This window comes from Pygocentrus nattereri, chromosome 9 (assembly GCF_015220715.1).
Source record: "Pygocentrus nattereri isolate fPygNat1 chromosome 9, fPygNat1.pri, whole genome shotgun sequence".
Taxonomy (NCBI): domain Eukaryota; kingdom Metazoa; phylum Chordata; class Actinopteri; order Characiformes; family Serrasalmidae; genus Pygocentrus; species Pygocentrus nattereri.
This window is the reverse complement of record NC_051219.1, coordinates 11,754,404-11,774,403: the sequence shown is the minus strand read 5'-3', so window position 1 is coordinate 11,774,403 and position 20,000 is coordinate 11,754,404. Positions and strand designations below refer to the sequence as shown.

At 42.0% G+C, this 20,000-nt stretch overlaps 1 protein-coding gene across 9 annotated transcripts in view; it reads left to right on the top strand.

Moving 5' to 3' along the window:
- utrn (utrophin) overlaps positions 1–20,000 on the top strand; it is a 327,694-nt gene that overhangs the window by 272,197 nt on the left and 35,497 nt on the right. For all 9 annotated transcript variants that reach the window (XM_037541492.1, XM_037541493.1, XM_037541496.1 and 6 more), the window contains 4 exons: positions 2,035–2,192; positions 6,717–6,883; positions 9,527–9,638; positions 14,267–14,403. In XM_037541492.1, the coding sequence (XP_037397389.1) occupies positions 2,035–2,192; positions 6,717–6,883; positions 9,527–9,638; positions 14,267–14,403 (574 nt within the window). The remainder of the gene's footprint in view (positions 1–2,034; positions 2,193–6,716; positions 6,884–9,526; positions 9,639–14,266; positions 14,404–20,000) is intronic.

Sequence of the window (20,000 nt, the reverse complement as noted above, 5' to 3'; positions counted from 1 at the left end):
TTTCTTTCTCCCCCTCTCCTCTCTCTCTCTCCAACTATCTGTACCTTCTCTAACCCCCCCCTCTTTTCTCTCTCTATCCCCCCCTGCATTTTTTATCCATATGTCCATATCAGTCTATATTTTTTTGCTTATCAGAACATGTAAACAAAATGATGAGGCTAAAATTTCAATGAGGTCTAATCGTCCTGGTGTGCGTTTGAGGCTCAGACTGGAGTGAATTTGAAAGCATCACGTGCACCCAGACCACCCTCACAGTGAAGCCCAGGGCATAATACCACCCCCTCTTTCTCTCTCCCTCTCCCTCTCACTCACTCACTCACTCACTCACTCACTCACTCACTCACACACACACACACACACACACACACAAGATCTGGTGTCTAAATTATAAACATGATCTGAAAGTTTCCTGCTTGTTTTCATTATTGATCTAAACGTTGCCTGCGGCTTAAAATCGCCTGTCTGTGTGGGTGTGCGTGTGTGTGTGTGTGTGTGTGTGTGTGTGTGTGTGTGTGTGGGTGTGCGTGCGTGTGTGTGTGTGTTCTCTACGCTGCTGACGTGCTGTATTTTTGCAGTTTAAACATTAACCTGTGACCCATAAATGAGTCTTTAATTGTTCTGTGCTTGTTTATGCTGAGTATGTGAGCATTTGTGCTTCAGCTCTCAGTGTTTCAGTCACAGATGTTGCTATAATTCTGTTTTTTAACACTCCTTAAATGGCCATTGTGGGGCGAAAAAGGGATAAGAGGAGACAGGTGAGAGTTCTTGATTCCAGGTCACTGGGATGTATTTATAGTGTATAGTACTCTTAAAAACCAGAGCCACAAAAAAACTATCCCCTCCCTTACCCTAAATCAGCCAAGACACGTTTGCTCTATTTGAAGTTACTTAACAGCTCAGAGCAGTTTGAGGTAAAGGTGTTTAGGTGTGCAGCTCACGCAGTGCTAGTTGGAAATGTATAAGCGTCAATTATTTATTTCCTGCTTTAGCCTCAAAGCTCTCCAGGGCAAAGCTAAAGAAGAGCTTCAGACACCACACGTCTTCACTAATTGACTACATTTGGGTTCATTTGTGTAAATTAGATTTTTGGAAAACTGTTGCTTTAAAAAGGACCGGTCACAACAAAGAAAGGATTCAGCCCTTAATTCTCACCGCAGTGACATGACATACACAGTCTGTACGCCTCCTTAACAACTCTCAAAAACGGTGCATCCACAACCCTTATTTAAGCTCGAAGAGTGACTGAAGAAACAGCAGTCTGGCCAACCAGGGGTTTAGAACAAGCCATCTATTATATATCAGTCTAGTGATGCGTTTATATTATCAGATTTTCTTCTAAAATGACCATGAAACCTTACAAATTTTAGCCGAAGTTCACATCGGAAGATGTTGGCAGGTGCAACGCGAGGGGAAAGTGCACGTTAACTCTGTGAATGCAGCCTGTAAAAACAAAACAGATTTACCCCCCTTTATTACAGCTTCACAGAGCTGAAAGAAAAAAATGTAGAGCTGTCAAACAAGCCTACTTTCAAGCAGCTAAAGCAGCGTTAGCTCCGCTGATATCGACAGCCTAGATCACCTCGGGTTTTCCGTTTGTGCAGAGTGTCCAAACGGAGTTCTAGTTATGGACTTGGTGCTGGTTTGAAAGTCCAAACCTTAAATAATTTTTGTAATCATGTGGTTTGAAGTGTTGAACACACACACATGTTATCTCAGGACAAATGATGTGTGTCGTCATAGCAAATTTTTAATAGTAACCTCTTTTGCAGTTAATTCCACAGGACGTAAGGCTAAATGAGGGGGCGTGGCCTTGTGCAGTACTGATATAGTCACAGCCCCATTGAGTGAAATAGCCAACATAATTGTGGAATAAAGGTTTAAGGGTTCCAAAATAAAACGGTTCTGTGCTGCAAAGTATCATCATTTTAGTTTCGAACATTTATTTAGACAGCTGGAAAATCGTTAATCCTCTTTAGCGGGTGACAGCAGGGGGTTTGTTTTCATGGGGAGTAACTGAGATGTGTTTGTGTGTAGGTTTGTTCAACCAGGTTGCCTCTGTGGGGGATACATGTGATCAGAGGCAGCTGGGGCTGTTACTGCATGATGCCATCCAGATTCCACGGCAGCTCGGAGAAGTGGCAGCCTTCGGTGGCAGCAACATCGAACCCAGCGTCAGGAGCTGCTTTCAGCATGTATGTAACACACACACACACACACACACACACACACACAGCAATATGCTCTCTGCAGTGTCTTCCAACTGCATATAATATAGAAAACCACATGCACAGGCACCCATATGCAAAAGTTTATGTCCCCCCTGGTCAAATTAAAAGTGAAAATAAGTTAAGACACCCCCTGAAGAGAACACAGCTCTGTACATTTTAATTCACAGTCACTTTATTTACTGAATTTAACATATTGTAAACATAAATTGTGACCTGTGCAACATTTATGCCACGTTTTTAATTATTTTTTTCCCCCCAGCGAATAAATAGAAGTTGTGCATATTTAAGATTGTTTGCTGTAAAGGATGTGTTAGCAAAAAGTATTTGGACTGGGAGTATTCAAACTTTTGCATGCTGCTGTTCTGTACAGGCATACAGTGCTCGGCAGAACATGTGGCTTTTCAGTGCGTTTTGATTATCGTATTAAACATAAAGCTGTTTAGATAATGACAACTTTCTTTTCCTAAACTGAAAAAGCTGTAAACCTGCACAAAAAGCCAAAAACCCATGCATTTTATCCCCTTGTTGTCTTATCAGCACTTAAGGCTTTCAGCTGTTTAGACCACCCTTGGAGCAGAAGAGTTAAAGGTGTTCTCTTAACAACACTTGGAAGAACCTGTCAGATCAGTATTTATGTAGAACCTGCTCTTCATACCTGCAAACAAGGGTCAGCATTCAGAATCGTCTGTCCATCAAATCCATCCAAAGTGTTGGTGAACGTTTGTTTAGCAAAGCAAAGCTTTAGCAGGTACTTCTGTAATATAGATTACAAAAGGAACGATGGTGTCCCAAACGTAATAACTTTAACGTTAAACTTTTATTTTATGCTGTTAAAGCAGTTTTTTTGCATGTGGAATTAGAATTTATTCTGAGCAAACGTATACATGAAATGAGCAAGCACGGTCCAATATCCTTCTTTATCACTTTATCATACTTTAATTTCTACTGTAATGTATTTATTGCACCTAGCTGTACTCGTCCCTGCAGCCGCCAGTGCTTAATGTTCATAATAACCAGGGTTTGAATTGTGCTGGAGGTCTTGCGGGGTCCACTGGTGACCTCAGTGTTGTATGTTTATGGATTATGTTTATGGATTATGCTTGTAAAGTGTTTTTGTGAGGTTTAGTCCTGTAGTTTTATCACAAGTATTCCTAAACAGGAGTCATTTAACTTCATATCTGTATCATGAGTTATTTTTAGAAGACCTATTTAAAAACTGTTATTTAGGTGCTGAGATATTTACTCATCAGCTGGCAGGTTTGGTGAGTCCATATGAAGTAAAACCAGATTATGATTCATCTTGCAGGACAAATAGGTGATATTCAAGCCACATGTTAGTTGCTGAGCAGAATCATGTTGCAGGTAAACACTACTCATAGCATGTTCATAGCGTTTATTTTCTCTGTCTTTATGGCTGCTGCTGACGTCAAGTCTAAAGCATCTGACGTTTCTCAGCAGTTTGAGATGCACTTGAGCTGTTGAACATGATGAAAGCAGAGAATAAAGACCCTCAGTTTGAAGGCTTCATATTGTCCAGAAATGCATATTTTGTTCAGGGAAATAACAGCGGACCACCCAGCTCAGTTTTATCTCTCTTAGAGGGTCCCGTTACTCGTTTGGGAGTTAGGAGGCCCTGTGTGTGTCTGTGTTTCTGTCCTTAATTCACCCCTCAGTCTTCCACTGTAATAAAGCTCCAGTCCTGCAGGTTCACTCACTCAAAGCCTGCAGTCATTCCTCATCAGCCATAAATCCAACTGCAACGCTTCATCCACACAGAGTGAGAAAGAGAGAAACGGAGAGAGACAGAGAGGTGAACGAGAAAGAGAGAGAATCCCAAAATATCCTGTGATGGATCATCCGTGGCGGCTGTAACTGGACAGTCCATAAAAACACACTAATCACACCCTCTTATTGCCATGGAAACGCACCTTTCTCCTCTGCTTCCCTCAACACCATCACATAATATGTTGTGTGAGAATATAATAATACTAATATTACTACTAATAACATAAAGAGCAATATCTGTAAGTAGCACGTTTTTAAACACTTTAAGACAAGTTTGCAGTGTTTACAGAAAACAAAATATGTATATTAATTAAATATTTCATTTTTATTAGGGGAAAAAGACCATTTAAAACATTGAAATAAGTTAATATGAATTTCAAAATGAAAGACAAAAATACAGCTTAGCTATTAAAAAATAAAAAATAAAATGTAAAAATATTATCTTTTGTTTCTTTTATGAAAAAAAATTCAAATAATGGACTAACTGTGCAAAAACCATAATGTTTATTAATTTTCATGAACCATATGTGAGGTCTAAGCACATAATGAAAAACACACACACAAACAATTTAAAAGTCTTGCTGTGTTCTGTGGACCCATTCTGGCTTTAAGCTGGCTGAGTACAAATATCCAAAGTCATTTCCTGTTGCAGTAACCTGCCTTAAAACACGAGGCAGCTCAGTGCCTGGATCAAAGTGGAGAAGCCTCTGGCTCATCTCTCCCCCTCTCTTTCTCTGTCTGAAGAAGAGGAGGAGAGATGAGTTTGTGATCTTTCTGAGATTAGTGCAGCCGGCTCTGTGGTGGGTTGCCGGACTTCGGCTGCTCGGACAGCGAACAGTGAAGCGTGGTTTACTCGGACTGAGCAGGGTGGACAAACTGACTGAGTTCAGCTGGAATGAGGTGAGCTTAGATAACCGTAACAGTGCCTGTCAGGAGCAGCTTGAGTAGAAGTGCAGAAGTAGCAGGTGAAAAGCTTCTTAAGTACTGAGTACCTCTGAGAACTGTGCTGGGAGACCACCTCTGTGAAAATAGACTAGAGGCCCAACGTATTTCTGTCTGTTAGTGATAAGTAAGAGTGGAGCTTGATGTTCTCCTCTCTCTCAAAGATAAAGGCTTAAGTGCTGTTTATCTGAAGGGGACAGTTTTGGTATCTACCAGGTCTTCCAGGTGGTTGTTAGGAACTCCAGTTTTGGTCATTCCTGTTTTTTCTTCACTTATTTTCCCTTCAGTTTCTCATTGGAAAGTATGGAAGTGGATTGTCTTATATCTGATCTCTTAGGAAAAGTCTCCTTAAAAATGAATAATTTATGTTTTACTTATTAAATAAATGCAGGGTCTCTGACTTTTGCACACTACTGTGTGTCCTTCCTTCTCCTTCCACCCTCTTTTTCTCTGCATTGTGTCTTTCTCTCCTCAGCTGAGTGACCGCAGGCTGGTTGACATTTTATCCTGCTGACCTTAGACTGGGCAAGAGACCCACAGCTGAGGGTCAGCAAGAAACAGCCAAGAGCCCACACACAACTCAGAGGCACCGACACACAGAAAGAAGGAGAAAGAGTAGTGGACAAAGTAGAGAAAAGCAGAGAGAATGAAAAACAGAGAGCAGGGAAGAGTGGAAGAGAGAGAGAGAGAGAGAGAAATAGTCACAGTGAGAGACAGAAAGAAGAGAGAAAAGACCAAGACAGTGAGTGAATGAGAGGTGGAGAAAGAGTGTAAGAGACAGAGAGAGTGAGAAAGAGATAAAGAAAGGAAAGTTACAGAGAGTGAGAGAGAGACAGATAGAGGGAATGGAGAATGTTGTGTGTGTGTGTGTGCCTGTGTGATTGTGTTATATCCCCCCGGTCGGACCCTCAATGCCAACTGACATTTAGACGCCTCCTGTTACACTAAACTATGACCTCACCTCCTAGCGATTGTTGCTATCGGTTACAGATGGAGTTTCCATGCCAACGAGGCTCAAGTTCCTAATGCACCTTGAGCGCTGATGTTTGGTCTGTTGTTTACAGTTCTGTATGCTCTGTTTTTGATATGGATTTTCTGCTTCTCATATTAGCCCCATTACTCAGAGAGCCTCGCTGAATGATGCTGACATCTTTATTATGGCAGTTTATGTTGATACCTGCAAAATAAGTCTCTGAATCCATCAGGGCTGATAGAGCAGCCCAAGCGTTCAGGAGTTGTATAAAATATTAACCACATAATGTGTTTACATCTCTATAAATGTCACTGTATAAAGCAGATGCAATCAGCAAACCCATAGCACTGACTGTGGGCCAGATGTTGATGGCGTACGTGTCGGTGTTAATGTGACTTAATTGTTTTTGTTCAAACTTAACCTATAAATATATGAAAAAGACTGTGGAAACTGACACTGTAGACAAAAGTTGAAATCTGGTGAAAAACACTGCAGTTGCCCACAAATGTGTTCTGTCATAGTAGCTTTTGTAGTTTGGAGAGGTTTTACAGATAACTGGAAAAACTCCTGTTATAAAACGAATGGTTCTGGTCCTAAAATCTGAATATACCACACCTATGACCGCCTCACAACAGCTGAACTCTGTGTTACGACACAATGGCACGAAACAGACCCTTGTGCTGTTAATGGAGTAATCTTTGACTCAGTAGCTGCATGTGTGGTGACCCGAAACTTCAGGCAGTCACTTTCTCTGAACTTTCTTCCTGCTTGGATGCCCCCCCTCCCAGGTGACCAATAAGGTGGAGCTGGAGCCGAGGCAGTTCATTGACTGGATGAGGCTGGAGCCGCAGTCCATGGTGTGGCTTCCTGTCCTGCACAGAGTGGCGGCCGCCGAGACGGCAAAGCACCAGGCCAAGTGCAACATCTGTAAAGAGTGTCCTATTGTAGGCTTCAGGTACAAACCCTCAACACTGTACATACAACGTTCTCTCTCTTACGCTCATTCACTCTTTCTGTCTCGCTCGAACACTCTCTCTCTCTCCCTCCCTCTCCCCATTCTCTCTGTCTATTTCTCTTTCTCTCCCCTTTTTTCCTCTCTCCATTCTCTCTCTTTCTCGGTCTCTCACTCTTTCTCCTGCTCTCTCCATTTTCTCACTCTCCTTCCTTCTCAATTTTCTCTCCCTCCCTCCCTCCCTCTCCATTTTCCCTCTCTTTCTCTCCCTCCCTCTCTCCTTTTTCCCCTGTCCTTCCCTCTCTCTCCATTCTCTCTCTCTCTGACTGTCTCCTTCTCTCTACCTCTTTCCCTTTCATTCTCTCCTTATCTCTTTTGTCTATCTCCATTCTCTCTTGTTCCCTAGTTTTGTTTCTTCCCGTTTTCTGTCACCACGTTTTTTCTCTCGCTTTCTCTCTCGTTTACTCTCATCATTCCCTCTTGCCTTCTCTCTCTCTCTCTCTCTCTCTCTCTCTCTCTCTCTCTCAATGATCTCCACTGAGACTCAGTATTCATCTAAATGTCAGTATCTGATCCACAGCACTAAAGACCAGAGAGAGAAAGACATTAGAGGCAGATGAGTGAGAGAGAATGCTGGGAGTGGGTGGAGCCCTGTCATTGAGTTCAGTGTCAGGAGGGCTCCTGAGAGCTCCTGCTTTAAAGGATGCTTTAACATGTGGTTGTTAAACTACTGAACAGACACAGCCGTTCATGCAAATGTGTACATTCACTGTGACTTTTTATTGTGGATAAAATTGCACTTTTCACGTTTAAAAGTCGTGAACGCTTTTAAAAGCGTCACTTGTTGAGCCTGAAAAGTGTGTTTGAAAGCAAATGATTATCCAGTCGTTTCTTCAGGAAAGAATGCATCACAGTCTTCATTACAGATGCCCATTTCAACTGGTCTTGCTGTTTAAATGCACATTTTAAGCAAACAGAATTATCATATCCTTACAGTATTTTTTTTTTTAGATTGTGAATTAAAGCAACATCCCAGAAGCTTTATCGTTACTGTGGTCTGTGCCGCTAAGAGGCGAGTCGTACACGGTCGGCTGGTTTAGTAGTTTGTTTTGTTTTCGGTGCATGAGATGTAGACGTACTACAAGTTCACCTTCAGATGTCACAATCTGCAGATTTGTTGTCTTTTTAATAAAAAAAGTCTATGTTGCTCCACTTGTATCCTTTTGTTAAAATCACGATAGTTTTACAAGGACTTGTTCCATTTGCTTCCCGAGCTACTAATGCAGTATTCGAAAGCCTGACTAAGTAAGCAGATGGTAAGATCAGTTCAGAGATCAACACTCATCCTTAGTGTTTAGCTGAATAGCTCTCGTATCTATGAACCGAGAGCAGCAGTGGCATTATCAGCTCTATAGCTGTGTCTGTGAAAGGGCATTATTCAGGACTGAAAGGCAGAATCTGATGGTAGATCAGCATTCACACTGATTAAAGACTGTAAACAGTATATCCAGTATTGAGAAGATGCCTCAGTCTCTCTTATTCACTCACAAATCTCTTCAACCCCTCAACCACAGCCATCCATCCCACAGTGTCTGCTGTTGGCATATAGACTAAGCTGAAGCTGACCACTCTGTCATGCGTGCTGTGAGGTGGAGCTGTGGAATTGGTTCATGTGGCAGTTGACAGACGTCCACTCTGAGCTGACAGTGACGGATAGCACAGAGAGAGAGAGCGAGAGAGGAAGGCACACTGGTTTGAGACTGAGATTAAAATAAGAGCTGAGAGCTTTAATTGAAAAAATAATGCATAAAATGTATGATAAATGTAATTACACTGGTCAGCCATATGCTCGTTGTCCTTTTCATCAACTCCTCTTACCTTATAGGAGGACGGTGCAGCCCTACACTTCGAGACTGTAGTCCATCTGTTTCACTGCATACTTTGTTAGAATGTGTTGGGCTGGTATGAGTAGATCAGGCAGTGCTGCTGGAGTTTTTAAACACTGCCCACTCTATTAGACAGTCCTACTTTGTTGGTCCACCTTGTAGGTGTAAAGTCAGAGACGATAGCTCATCTGCTGGCTCGTCCCCTAGTCCTTCATCATTGGACACAGGACGCTGCACACAGGACGCTTTTGACTGGATATTTTTGGTTGGTGGGCGATTCTCAGTCCAGCAGTGACACCGAGGTGTTTAAAAACTCCAGCAGCACTGCTGTGTCTGATCCACTCGTACCAGCGCAACACACACTAACACACCACCTTCATGTCAGCGTGCTGAGAATGACCCACCATATTTATGCTGACGGAACATAGTTGTATTATTATTTTTCTCGCCTTTTGATTTATTTGTTTATTTATTCATTTATTTTTGCAATTTACTGCTGTTTACTCTGTCAAAATTCCGTAACAAATGAACCAGTAGAAATGGCCCTAAATCACATTAGTGTACATTAACTTACATTGAAATATTCCGTTTTTTTTGCTTCTGTGTGCTGTCAGTCTGATGCACTCGCAGCTTCAAACTCATTAGCTCAGTAAGAGCAAGAGTGGACGTGTAATAGCACTGTCACTCTCACTGCAGCGTATAATAATCTCTCTCTCTCTCTCTCTCTCTCTCTCTCTCTCTCTCTCTCTCTCTTCTACAGGTACCGTAGTCTGAAGCACTTTAACTATGACGTGTGCCAGAGTTGTTTTTTCTCCGGTCGAACGGCAAAAGGTCACAAGCTCAACTACCCCATGGTGGAGTACTGCACCCCGGTGAGTCTCACAAAACAAAGACGCGTGTACTGTACAGCCTAGCCTGCCCAGTCCAGTCCAGTTGCGCTCATCAGTGCTAGGGGTCAGATGGACGCACAGTCATAACCCACAGGCTTTACAATGAAGGCACAAGATGGGTTCTTTGTTGTGATGCCATAGAACTACTTTTGTTTCTCTAAAGAACCATTTTTGGAAAGGAGATGCGAGTGTGAAGAAAATGTTTTCATATTTAAAGAACTGTGAGTGTAATTGTAGAAGGTTCTATACTAACTGAGGCCTTCCTCTAGAACTGTACATAAAAGCTTAGAACCCTTAGAAGAGTAGTTGCATTCTGGTGCTTGAGGCATCAGTACTGCTGGACTGTTTAAGGCGGAATGGGAAATTTAGCCAGCTAGCTATGGAGACAGCAGCATACTATTAGTAACTTTTTATGCTTGTAGTGAAGAAAAGGACCATAATACACTGAAATGACATTAAATTAATATAATACAATGTTTATCATCATTTTTAATGGAGAAAATACATTTCTGGGTTTCTTTGGCCGCTTGCACAGCCATCTTGCCAATTTTTCTTTTTTTCCTCATAGCTCTCTGTTTGGAGTGTGCCTCTATAAAATCTCAGTTTGAAGGGCCATGTAGCCCCATCACTTCGCCTCACCCCTCCATCTCAACAAAAATTGGGACACCCTACCCCTAGGCATGAACACGTAAAACAGAGGGCTAAGGGCTAAGTGATGGGGCTAAGAGGGAATTGGGATTAGGCCATAGACTGCATAACACTGAGGAGAGCAACATCAAGCCCTGAAGAGATGTACAGTTTTTCTTGGAAACAAGATGACTTACATGAAAAGAGGTTTAGATACCTGCATACAGTGGGGCATAGCTACAGGCAGACCTGGGTGGGCATGAGCCTCAGATTTAATCGCATACCTACCCAATCCAATGGCCAAACTGCTATAGACTGAATAGGCGAATATATGTAAATGTGGTGGCTTTGGTGGCGTCACAGAAGCAGTGAATTGAAAACGGTCTGTTTATGCAGCTTAGTTTCCACATATGGGCTATATGGACTGGAGAGTGAGATACATTTTAACATTTTAACGATGTTTACATGCTACGTCTGTTTTATTAGAAACTCTGGTTTTTTTTTTTGCTTCTCATATAAAGTGACCTTTTTGACGGTATAAAGTTTTGTTATCAGCTAAACTTAAAAGTCTCCCTTTTGCCTCGCCAAGCTTCTTCTCTTCCTCCTGCCGTGATTATGAGGCAAAGAGGGATACGGAGATGTTCCTGTATGCAGCGAGAAATTGAGCCATGTTCATTCCATTGTTAGCGCTGCACTGTTATGTAATGTCGATTTCCCAGGGCTGCCAGGGTAAATGTATATTGACTGCGTGGAACAGTAATTGTTGCATTTTGCTTCAGCTCCTCTGCCTTGGTGCCTGCTGCTGGAAACCCACCGGAGAGTTTAAAAGTAGTTAAGGCCCTGCCGAGGTGCGCCGAGTGTTTGAAATGGAGATATATTACTGCCGATCCACTGCCTAGACAGCATCCGACATGTGCTGGAATTAGGAAGAAGTCTTGGGGCACCTTTTTCGAAACATTAACTTTCATTCTGAAACGCTTGAAGTTCCTCGAATTCAGCACCGACGTCATAGAGCACTGGTCCATGTGATATTTTGGTCTGCGTGAATGGGCATTAGTTGATATCGTCTTTAACAGCCTGTGATCTGACATTTTGAATAGGCCAGGTGCTTCCGTCAGTGAACAAAGCCTTTTTATGAGCCTGCATTGCTAATTTTAGCTCCTAACTCTGTTAGCAGTTCATCTAATGCTCTTGAAGTTCTCAGGGACACTGTGGTTGCAATAAAACTATAACTATTGCTACGTTTGTTGAAAACATGCCTTTTTGCCTCATACAGAGCCACCTCCTTCATCTGGAAAGAGATTTTCCAGTTTAAAGATGAGAAATTCCCCTCCTGATGATGTACTTTGAAGGTGGGATTGGAAAAACTAGAAGCACTGTAAACACGGAGGCTGTTCGTTGTTAGCTAATTCACATATTTGTTCTGTAACTGTGAGGGGATTCCCACTGGTTGCATGACATGTTTGTGTTGTATTCTGGGTATTGTAGTGAGAGAACACTAATGAACCAAAACACTTCAAGACTACAAAACTGTGATTTCTGTCGAACTGATGAGGCTGAGTGATGCTGTGCTACACTAAACTACATAACATGACAAACAGTATTAAATGGCTGTTTTAGGCCTTAATTCCCCTTTAACGTCAGAGCAAATTGCATGAGCATGAACAGCACCGAATGCATTGTGGGTACTGTATACAGAGCATCTTCATATGCTGTATTAGCAGTAGTGGATTCTCTGCCACAGTTGGCTGTCCAGTTCAGCCTCTCAGACAGAGAAAATATGCCCGTCGTTTTATTTGGGCGCTGCGCTTTCATATATTTATGTTATGACAGTCATAGACAAAGCACATTTGGTTGAGATTTCTGCAGATGGACTGGATGTTGGGCTTTGCACTCAGAGATCGATAGCAGAGCGCATGAGAGCTCCACCCGGCCGCTGTTGCGATATTGCTTTTTCATTTCAGCGATATTGCTTTTTCGTTTTAGCGATAGTGTTTTTTTTATGAGTTCAGAGACTCTACAGCGGCTCCCTCAGCCCTCCCTTTGCGTAAATAGGTAATGTGAGCATGTTTTGTTTGAGGCCTTTAAGTTTGGATCTACTCGACGGTTGTATTGGCAATGCCCCCAGGCAGTTAGCTGAATAGCGACAGACCTATAAACCTGAAACTGATAGCCACGCTAACGTTGCAGAAGCCTATTTGAAGTTATTGGTTATATCTAACGAAACTAACAAACTGTTTGGGTTCTCCACAATAAGTCGCTCTTTGCCCTTAACAACAAGGCATTTAGCTCTGCCTGTTATAAGAGCCGAGTTCAGTTCTTTGGCGAACTTCAGGAGAACCACTTTTGGCTCCCTACAGAACTTCTCAGTGGCTGGTTCTTTAGAGAGTCATTTTTAAATCTACAGAGCCCTGCTGGTGAGCTCATGTATAAATAAAAATAATGCGTGGCCATGACTTAGTAAGACGTGGGAACGAGATCCTATTGTGTGGCCGTTATCACGTGGAATCTGGGGATGAGAATTTATTATTGACTTAATATTAGCTTATTAAGACATGATCTCATTTCCACACCATACTAAGTCGTGGCCACGACTTAACTATCTTGTTCCCATGCCTTACTAAGTCATGGCCACACATCAGGATCTCATTCCCACACATTAATACAATGTGTCCACACGTTATTTTATTTATAAGCGATGTGAGCAGCAGGGCTCTGTATAAATCAGATGTGTGGCTGTGAAGACTTTTTAAAGAACCCATATCTTTTGATTTTTCTTCTGTTTTTATTTTATACACTGAAATTTGTGGTTTTATGTACAAAAAAGATTGATCAGTTATTTTGAAATGAGCATTTTCCCACCTCTCCGTATCCCTTAGAACTAGGCATGGCAATTTTATTCATATCGGATCTTTCATACACTGCAGTCATGAAAAGTGCTTTACTCATGAGAAAATACAGATGAAATGAAGATCACTCGACATAAAATGATGAAGAAATGAAATGTAGATGGAAATTAAAGCTTATTTGAAAAGGAAAGATTAAAAATCAGGATAATACAGTGCCGTTAAATTGAATCTTTTGACTGCATTAAACTGTACTTCCTGAAGCGGTTCATTGGTCCCTGTTATAAAGGCCGTGTGCCTCATGGACCGCGGTGCTGTGCCAGGTTCAACAATTATTTAAGGCTGTAAAAGACTAAAGTAAGGAGAGAAACTAAAGCAGGAGGAAACGCACAGAAAGTGAGACTGTGAGGTTTGATATTTGAACCCGACCCACGAATGTTTGAGAAATGACACCCGAATCTGACGCGAGCAGCTGGTCCCGTCGGGTTCAGACAGACATTTCGAGCTCTGCACCCTTAGCCGGTAGACAGTTCAGCTGTTGGAAAAGTCATTAAATGTAGCCTTACTTTCTAGTACCTGCTGTATTACTGAGAGGAGTAAGTATGTGAGCCATTGAGCTCCGTATTAGTAAGAGATGAACCCTTACGGCCAAGATAATGCAGCAGCAGATTGTGCGAGAGTTGGGAATTAAGTTATTTCTTCTCCCTGTGATTTGCCTGATTTCTCAGTAAGCGCTACACGCTCCCATTAAGCTCAGTTCATTTGCTGCAATCTGGCACATTCGAGAGTGTGTGTGTGTGTGTGTGTGTGTGTGTGTGTGTGTGTGTGTGTGTGTGTGTGTGTGTGTGTGTGTGTGTAACTAATTCCCTGGTCTACGGCTCGTTTTGCTTCCTCCTAAAAATATTTCGGTGGAAACTTTTCAGGCCAAGCTTCAGTTGCAGTCTTTTAGCTAGCTGTAGACCACATGCTAGCAGAGCCACTGCTGGGCCAAACGAGAGCGCACCAGTTCGTTTTAATGTGTGTGAAGCCGTAATGAATCAACACACGCACATTACAGCACACTCATTAAGAGCCGAAGTGACCAGCTGCTCCTGCGTGCTTCCTTTGACCCCTGCGTGTGTGTTCTCTCTGATGCAGACCACCTCGGGTGAAGACATGCGTGACTTCACCAAAGTGCTGAAGAACAAGTTCCGCTCAAAGAAGTACTTTGCGAAGCACCCGCGGCTGGGCTACCTGCCCGTTCAGACCGTCCTGGAGGGAGACAACATGGAGACGTAAGTCTTACTTCATTCACACGTCATGCACTTCACTAATATTACTGCAGTCAAGACCAGGGCTTGACCGATATGAAGGTTTGCCACTGATACTGCTGAACACTCCGATAACCTGTAATGTCAGTTGATGTTATTTTACCTGGCGAAAATGAAACAACCCCATTAATTTACTTTAAAAGTGCTTTGCTGACTGATTGTTAGTGGTCAAATACTGTCAGGCCTCAGATTTAAAATAGCCCAGAGCTCTGTCTTACACAGGGCTGTTACTCATTTAAATAATATTATTATATATTGTATAAACTGTTAAATAGCACTTGCCAAACTCAAGAGCTGCTCAAAGTGCTTAACAAGACAATACAAATTGAAGCACCAGCACAGATTAGAATAATTTAAAGAAATAACATAAAGTAATTAATATTATTAAAGCCAAATTAATCAGTATAAGGAAAAATACAGGAGAATAAAAATAACAGAAATATATAAGACACATAATAAGTCTGTGTTTAATTAAAGGCTGTAAATTAAAGTTAACCTATCTATCCAAAAATGATGTATTATGTACCATTTATTTAATATCCTTTCTAGAAATGGCACATTAAGCATGGAGCTTGGATCATTTTTCCTGATCACATTTCTTTTTATATTCTTGGGACCAAAGAAAAGGCTGTGATCGGTGCCCCAAGTCGGATGTCCAGGAGTCGTATTACAGAAACTTACGATCCGACAGGTCAAGATATGACTAAGCAAATCTTATCTTGATTTCAGATGTTCATCTTATCTTACAGCGTCTCATCTCAAGTTAAGAAATCTTAATTCATTCAGTTGAAGTCGACCATCAACTGTCATGTCTGTCACATAGCAACCAACCGAACTCGCACAGCTGAAACGCAAACACGTCATCAAACTAATCAAGCTAGTTAGCCAGACAGCTAACTTTAGCTGCCGTCACTGATTTCCAAAGGTCAAACTTGAAGCGCTGTCTGTTAACTTGAAGTTAATAATGTTGAGACAGCGCTTCGTGCTGTTTATCAGTGTTGCTGCTCTCCAGTTTCAGTTTCCCAGTCGCTTTAGCCGACAGATGCTATTCATCCTAATAAACAAACACACGTTCAGCTCTGTCTCCTCGTTATTCACCACCATCACTGTAATATTTTCATCAATATTAACACGCAAAGGTCTTAAGGGGGGGCGGTGGAGATCATGTCTGCAGCGTCTGGGGTTTTAAAAACAGAAAAAACAGTCAAAGCACCGTTTTCAGTGGAGATGAATGTAGCGTCATTCTCTTATAATGAACTATGCTGAACTATAACAGACAGTTAAAACAGACATGAAGACAGATGTGAGGTTCCTCTTAAAGTTCGAAGAGTTGAGGAGATTCTGTCTAGTTAAGATGTTTCTGTAATACTGTTTCTTATCTGGAGTTAATGGATAAGATTATGAACTTATGAACTGTTGTTCTGTAACAGCTTCTGTCCTAAATTCAGTCCTAACTAAAGTTGTCGTGGTGACTAAGCAGAAGAAGATTTCAGACTTAAATTTCTGCAGCATGGCTCCTGGTCTTACACAGTGCAGATTTAAAACATGACTCTTATTTCCAAAGTTGCAAGTTGTTTGCACCCCTTAGCATTTAACAGAACTTCTGATTGTTATTCAAAATATCATAACGGTCTTGAATCTGTTTTTTTCTACATGACACACAAGGAGACAGGTGGAGTTTCCTCTGATGACAGTGAATCTGTGGAACCATAATATTGGCCGATTTTTTTTTTTTTTTTTTTTGGCCAAACAATATATCGGTCTGTCCCAGTCAAAAGTGTTCTACCACAGGGGTCAGAAATTGTGGTCCTGGATGGTTAAAGTCCAGCACAGTTTGATGATTTCTGCTCTTATGTCTACTAAAGTTGGTAACTGAGGCGTGTTGCATCTTAAGACTTGTTATTCAGCAGTACTAAATGACTGAGTTGGTGAGGTAAAGGAGTGGAAGCCTGGACCTGCCGGCACCTCCTGACCACTTGACGGGTTCACAGCTGAGTTAAATCAGGTGTGTTTGAACAAGACTAAACTGGGCTGGACTGAAGACCTCTAGGACCAGAGTTAGGACTTTCCCTTAAGATGATCTTAATGCTAAGAAGCTTTTGGGGCACGGATCCCTGAGATTTGAAATCAGCCAATTAATATGTTTATTAATGACCATTGACTTTGAAATTTCAGCCAGTGAGCTGAATCTGCCGTATTGTGTGAATCTAGCTGAAGCTGTGCAGCCTTTACTGTTTTCCAGCTCAGCCCACAGGACACCCTAGGTGATACGTCTTCGCAGCTTTATATAGCTTGTATGCGTGTGTTTCTCTAGGATTTATATGTGCTGTCAGAGCGGAGTGTAAGTCACTGTAATGGCGGTTAAGATGTGCCTGATTAGTCAGTTCCATAGAGGAGGAGAAGAGCTCCTCTGAGTTTATGAGTTATGGCATTCTGTCATGTTCTCTCTTTCTCTCCTGCTCTTCCGCTCCCTCTCCCTGTTTATTATCTGGCTCACGGAGTCTGCTTTAAATGTCTTTGTTTTCTTTTCTTTATACTAGGGGTGTAAATCTCTGACCTCAGAATGATTCGATTCAATTCTGATTGTTTTGGAAATAATTCACTGAGTCACAAAATGTCAAATTTCAGTTTTTCAAGATTCAGTTTGATTCCAACCCACACAATGTTTGTCCAAAAGTTTGTGGACACTCCTTCAGTGCTCAGTTGTGCCCGCAAGACTTGTATGATCTCCGTGGTAAAGTGTAAACATTAGAAAGGGGCACTCGGGAACAGCCATACATGAGCCTGAAGTCAACATGCTCAATGCCAAGCGTTGGCTAGAGGGGTGTAACGCCTTCTAGAGCTGGGCTGTGGAACTGTGTTCTCTGGAACGATGGAGCTCCATCCAGTACATTTAGGATGAGTTGGAGTGGAGTGACGTTTGTGTCATCCAGCATCAGTAGCTGACCTCATTAATGCTCCTGTGATGGCTGAATGCAGTCAAATCCTCACATCAATGTTCCTGCATCTAGCATATAGTCTTCCCAGAAGAGCGGGCTGTAGTAAAGGATGGACAAACTCCCTATTAATATTCCAGATGTCACTTATTTTAATTTGTTAAATATTATTATATTCAATTACATTCAGTTCTAACATGCGGGTGGTGAAGTTGAGTCGCCGTCTTCAGATCAGCAGTGATCAAGCCAAAGATCAGTCTTTTGACACAAGATAATTGTGTGAGATCTACACGCCCTTCTCGCACATTTCAAACAAAACCTCAAAACCTGCTTTGAAAACCAAGAATGCAGCGTCTGGCACTGCGTCTGGCCTCAATCCTCCTCCAGAGAGAAATGTCAGCGTCACTCTGCCGCAAATACAACCTCTCCGTTTGTTTTACATTGACAAATGAGAGAGAAGGGCGAAGTGGAGGACTTTCTGTCTCAGGTGAAAATGATCTGAAAAGTGTCACTTGCTTGTCAGAGCTGCAGCAGGAAGTACCTGACCTTTCTGATATGGATTTTTGTTGATGCAAATCCTATCGCAGCTTCACACAAATCAATACGCCTCACTGTGAGAAAGAAAGAATTCGTCTTCCTCGCACACTTTCAAATGTTCCTCGACTCATGAATGCACACTTGCATGGCTTTAAGATTTCCACGCAGCCGTGGCTTGCCAACAATATAATGTCACCCTTTCTCCAAATACAGTTAATCAGCCAAGATGTTTGTGGTTGACGCTCTCAGAAATAAAGGTATGAAACTGTCACTGAGGCAGTGCTCCTCTTGTCACTGGGGTGGCACCCTCAAGAGTACATCTCAGTACCTTTAGTCCGGGAACATAATTGTACCATAATCCAATTAAAATGATATTTTCTAAGCTACAGTACACATATGTACTTTCCGCCTGGATAAAACTTCATTTATTGTGCACAATTAGACCTTAAAACCACTGTTGTACCTTTTGAGGGAACATTTACATTGTTTGTCCCTTGATGACCAAAAATGTTCCTGCATAGAACTTTTATTTCTAACAGTGTAGGATATCAGTTCACTCAACAATCAACATCTAACCGTAAACCGTTAAATGAACAACTTCTTCTTCAGCCGGTGCTAAATTTTTTTCTTAATTAGTTTTTTTACTGTCGCTGGGGGCAGTTACAATGGTAACTCAATTGACCGTCACATATCCATAAAAATGGACAACGAGTAGAAGTTCTGTTTCACGTGGACACACTGATAAGCCAAAGACAAACACAGCCATCTGTTTTTCTACACAAGAATGTACAAGGTCGTCTTGGACCATTCCTTTCTTCTGTCAGCCTCTAGCTTACAAAAGCAGAATACAACAAAGGGGAAAACGCCAAACAGGTGAAAATATCTGTCATCGAGGCCATAAATCTTTTCTTCCATTTCATTATTTTAAAAAAAAAAAGCATAGCAAGTGCAGCTCTCATTCCTCTGACAGTGTATTTGGCCTCCTTCAAGACGCACTTGAAAGGAGCCAAATAATCTATCAGAGAAATGAGAATGGTACTCGATTTTTTCCCCTCCATGGCAATAGGCTAATGAGTTCCCGCTGAGCATATGGCTGGACTAACAGCGGGCCGCTGCTTCTGTTGCCGTGGCAGCCGACAGGTAAAAGTGTTCCTGTTCCCACGCTGATGTTTAGACTCCAGCGGGACGTTCCCAGCAGATGCACCGACTCTTTTGGTCCTCAGAGATGAGGCTTTTTGAGCCGCCCCGCAGCGACAAGAGGCTGAATTGACATTGACTTTTCTGTTTGAGGTTTTTTGTTCTCTCCTCCCACTGAAGACAGGGGCTTGTATTAAACGTGCTGGGTGCTGTGTCTGCTCCCCTTGATTTGATCAAGCTGTCTAAATTGAAACGTCCTTCCTCTCATGTTGGCAGCTGGAGCCCATGTCTCTGATCATCAGCGTGAATGAAACCTGTCCTTCTGCAGTCTCACCGCAGGAGAGCATTTACATTTTTTGCTGTTTTCCGTTCAGGATAATAGTAAAGATCTGAAAACTATAACAAATAAAGAATTGTGCGGTGGTAAACTTCCTCTCTTCAGAGTATAGTCTTGGTGCAGCTTTGCCCTGGGCATTCTCCTAAGCAGCTTCATGAGGAGCAACATGGAAAAGTTTTTCAGCTGCCTTGAAGCCGAGGCCTTGTTGACTGCTTATTTAAAATAAAAATGATTCGAAATTTCAAAACAGGATGTAAGTCATCGACTGTACTTGATAAAGTGTCTGCATTGTTTCCCCAAATGCACTCGGAAATGCTAGAATGAAAGATAACAGCCTGGATATTCACATAGGCGTAATGCAACAATGTCACACAGACTCTGACTTACGACTTCGTACCTACATCAATAGTTCCCTACATTGTAGCATTTGAGAATCAGATTTGAATAATTCAGGCCTAGTCCTTGAGATCAAGATGTTTCAGGACTCGTAACTTCTAACGGGTACTGTACGAGGTTAATTTGCTGTTGCGCAGATCTCATATAGAGGTATAAAGTACCCTCCTGTGCCCCCATCACGGTTTCAGCGCTGCCGTTAAAACATCCTCCCGCAGATT